Source organism: Nematolebias whitei, chromosome 1 (assembly GCF_014905685.2).
Source record: "Nematolebias whitei isolate Nwh7 chromosome 1, NemWhi1, whole genome shotgun sequence".
In the NCBI taxonomy this organism is placed as follows: Eukaryota; Metazoa; Chordata; class Actinopteri; order Cyprinodontiformes; family Rivulidae; genus Nematolebias; species Nematolebias whitei.
Window position 1 is genome coordinate 41,584,940 of NC_056498.1, and position 3,173 is coordinate 41,588,112.

At 46.6% G+C, this 3,173-nt stretch overlaps 1 protein-coding gene across 1 annotated transcript in view; it reads left to right on the top strand.

The window, feature by feature from the left end:
- The first annotated feature begins 789 nt into the window (after positions 1-789).
- LOC119415272 (arfaptin-1-like) overlaps positions 790-3,173 on the top strand; it is a 17,637-nt gene continuing 15,253 nt past the window's right edge. The window contains exons 1-4 of the mRNA XM_037682484.1: positions 790-808; positions 900-1,018; positions 1,110-1,230; positions 1,542-1,753. Of these exons, the coding sequence (XP_037538412.1) occupies positions 790-808; positions 900-1,018; positions 1,110-1,230; positions 1,542-1,753 (471 nt within the window). The remainder of the gene's footprint in view (positions 809-899; positions 1,019-1,109; positions 1,231-1,541; positions 1,754-3,173) is intronic.

A 3,173-nucleotide genomic window follows, 5' to 3' on the forward strand; every position in this document is an offset into this window, starting at 1 on the left:
ATTTAGAAAGTACTCTGTAAGTACTAAGTCCATACCTTGTAAGCAGTAGCTCTACATATTGGGTACATACCTGATACACACTTGGTAAGTACCAGGTACAAACTCAATGTGTTCCAAGTGCATACTCAGTAAGTACTTGGTAAGAACCAAGTATGTATGCAGTAAGTACATGTACATACAAGTAAGTACTTGGTAAGTACTCTGTAAGTACTAAGTACATACCTTGTAAGCAGTAGCTCTACATCTTGGGTACACACACCTTATATATGTGATGGAAACATATTTATTGATCTGCTTCCTGATACATTGAGTATTATTTATAAAAACAACCGTTATCATCCTTTTATTACTTTAAGGTAACTGTGAACAAATGTTTGATGCAATAACTCTTTGGGACCAGACGCCAGTGGACAGCTGGTCCTCGTAGGAAACCTGGAAAGCGTTTTCCTTCCTGTGGAGCTGCTGCCGGTTCTGGTTCTGATAAACTCGTGGACAAGGCGAAAGACCTGAGGAGGTTCTACAAATCAAACCTTTTCACTCCGGGCAGCCACATCGGGTCAGGAACAGGACAAGACATTATTAGGTTCTGTTCTTGTCATGAACTGACTTTCTGTGAGTTCTCCAAAGCTTTGTAATAGATTTGATGAACTCTACACCTGATACTTGTACCTAAAAGTAAAAAGTACCAGGAGTGTGACCAATGTGTATCTTATAAATACCTAGGACCTACCGGATGGTAAATACTTATGTTTCAGGTATGATCCTAATTTGTACATGGTACTATGAGGTATGTACCTGTACATAGCAGGTACAGGTGTTGCCCTGTGTATTAATACTTGATGGCATTAGTTTTATGTTGACAGGAGTACTTTACCTCCGTATCCGTCTCCCCCCTTCAGTATTCGTGTCCGTCGCTCCTGAAAGATCTCAGTTCTTCAAATACGATCGTTTTTCCGTGAGCTGTGAGGGAGAGGAGGAGGCCTCTGGGTGGAGCGTGATGCAGACGAACGATGGAGAGGTTTGCTCTTCCTGACATCTTTCTTCACGTCAGACCCAGGAGTTCTGACGGATCAGAACCACAGCCGGTTTGTTTGTGTCCCACACAACAGGTGAAGCTACACCCGACTCCGTACTCCGTCTCTGCTGCCTTCCCTCATGAGCACAGCGGCGTGTACTGGTGTGAAGATGAGCTGGGATCCAACAGCAGCCACGTCCTCATCACGGTCACCGGTACCGTCTGGATCGAACCCGTCATGGGTCCCTGCCTGAACACTGACTGAACGCTCAAACACTTTAACATTGATCCTAAATCACTTGTGGCTTCTCACATAACTAAAACAAAGAACGTAAACCAGCAGAACTGTGCACCGTTGTTGTGTTTTCAAAGTCCCATTGGCTTTGGCGGCCATTTTAATTTGGGTTGACTTGAACAGCTGCAGACGTTAGACCTAGAAGACAAGCATCACAGTTTCATCATCAATGAATCATTGGAGTCGAGCATCAGGTCATAATATTTGGTGTTTGTCGTCTTTGTCCTCCAGCCGGTCCCGTGATCCTGGTCAGTCCGGTTCTTCCTGTGACAGAAGGAGGCAACGTGACCCTGAGCTGCAGGTTCAGACCTTCAGCTAACGTAGATACCAGCTGCAGCCCTGCAGAGTTCTACAAAGACGGGGCCCGGATCGAGACCAGCTCCACGGGAAACATGACCGTCAGCGGCGTTTCCGGGTCCGATCGAGGGTTCTACAAGTGTAAGGTCTGCGGGTCAGGAGAGTCACCGGAGAGCTGGCTGGCTGTCAGAGGTAAAGCACGATGCTAACACAAACACATCATCTTTTGTGGTTGTTCAAACATTTAGATTAAGACCAGACTTGATTTACAAACAGCCGTTGGGTAGTTTGGTTCTGTTCACCAGAACACGGAGCAGAGAAACCAAAGAGCTGTCCGAGGAGCTCGTGAAGAACATAGACATCCATAGATCAACTCCAAGCAACGTTACTCCTGACCACAGAAGAGAAAGTAATTAAAAATGAGGTTTGTGGGAGTGTAGCCAACCTCCTAGGACATGGACGCAAGAAGCAATGCGACCCCATGCTGATCAGACAACAGAAAGAAGAACCAAGGATGTAAAACCATTGAAACTGAGCTTCTGCGTCAGGGCACGTCACTTTCTGATCGCACCATCTGTTGAGTTCTGAATCAGAATGATGGAAGACGACCCAGGGGGCAGAAAAATACAAACACTCCAGACAGGAAGTCATCAAAATGCATTTGGACTAAAAATAAAGTTTATAGGAGCTCAGGACTCAAGACAAACACGAGCTTTTGTTGCTCTGGTGACATCAGTTTTATTTTTGTGGAACACCAATGAACTTTGGTGAACCAGGGTCAGAGCACCAAGCTCCTTTGGCCACTCCCCATGACGTCATGCACACGACTTGCATGGCTCCTCCTGCAGGTGGTGGGTCCACAGGAAGAGACTGACAGATGGAATGGTGCAGCGTCTGCAGTATTGCGGACTCTGTGCCGGTCCGTGGTGGTGAAGAGTGAGCTGAGCTGTAAGACAAAGCTCTCTGTTTACTGGTCGGTCTACGTTCCTCCCCTCACCTCTGGTCATGAACTCTGGTAGAGACTGAAAGAATGAGATCGTGGATCCAGGAGGTTAAATGAGTTTCCTCTGCAGGGTAGCTGGACTCTCCCTCAGAGACAGGGGGAGAAGTTCAGTTATCAGGAGAGACTCAGTAGAACCACTGCTCCTCCACATCCAGAGGAGCCAGTTGAGGTGGTTCAGGCATCTGGTAAGGATGCTCCCTGGGCGCCTCCATAGAGAGGTGCTCCGAGCATGTCTGACTGGGAGGAGACCCCAGGGGAGAACCAGGACACGCTGGAGAGACTATTTGGCCTTGGAACACCTTGGTGTCCTCCCAGAAGATCTGGAAGAGCTCTTCCAGCAGCTTCCCTGCTCAAGCTGCTGCCCTCAAGTCCTGATGACGGATGGATTTTCATTAATTCAACCTTTATTTAAATTCAAATTCAATTCAATAATACTTTATTAATCCCAAAGGGAAATTATTTGTTGTTGTAACTCGTTATCCTCATTTCATTAAGAGATGTTATAGATGCTGATGTTGTAGGCAGGAAGGATCTCTTGTAAAGGTCCATCCCACAGTGGATCC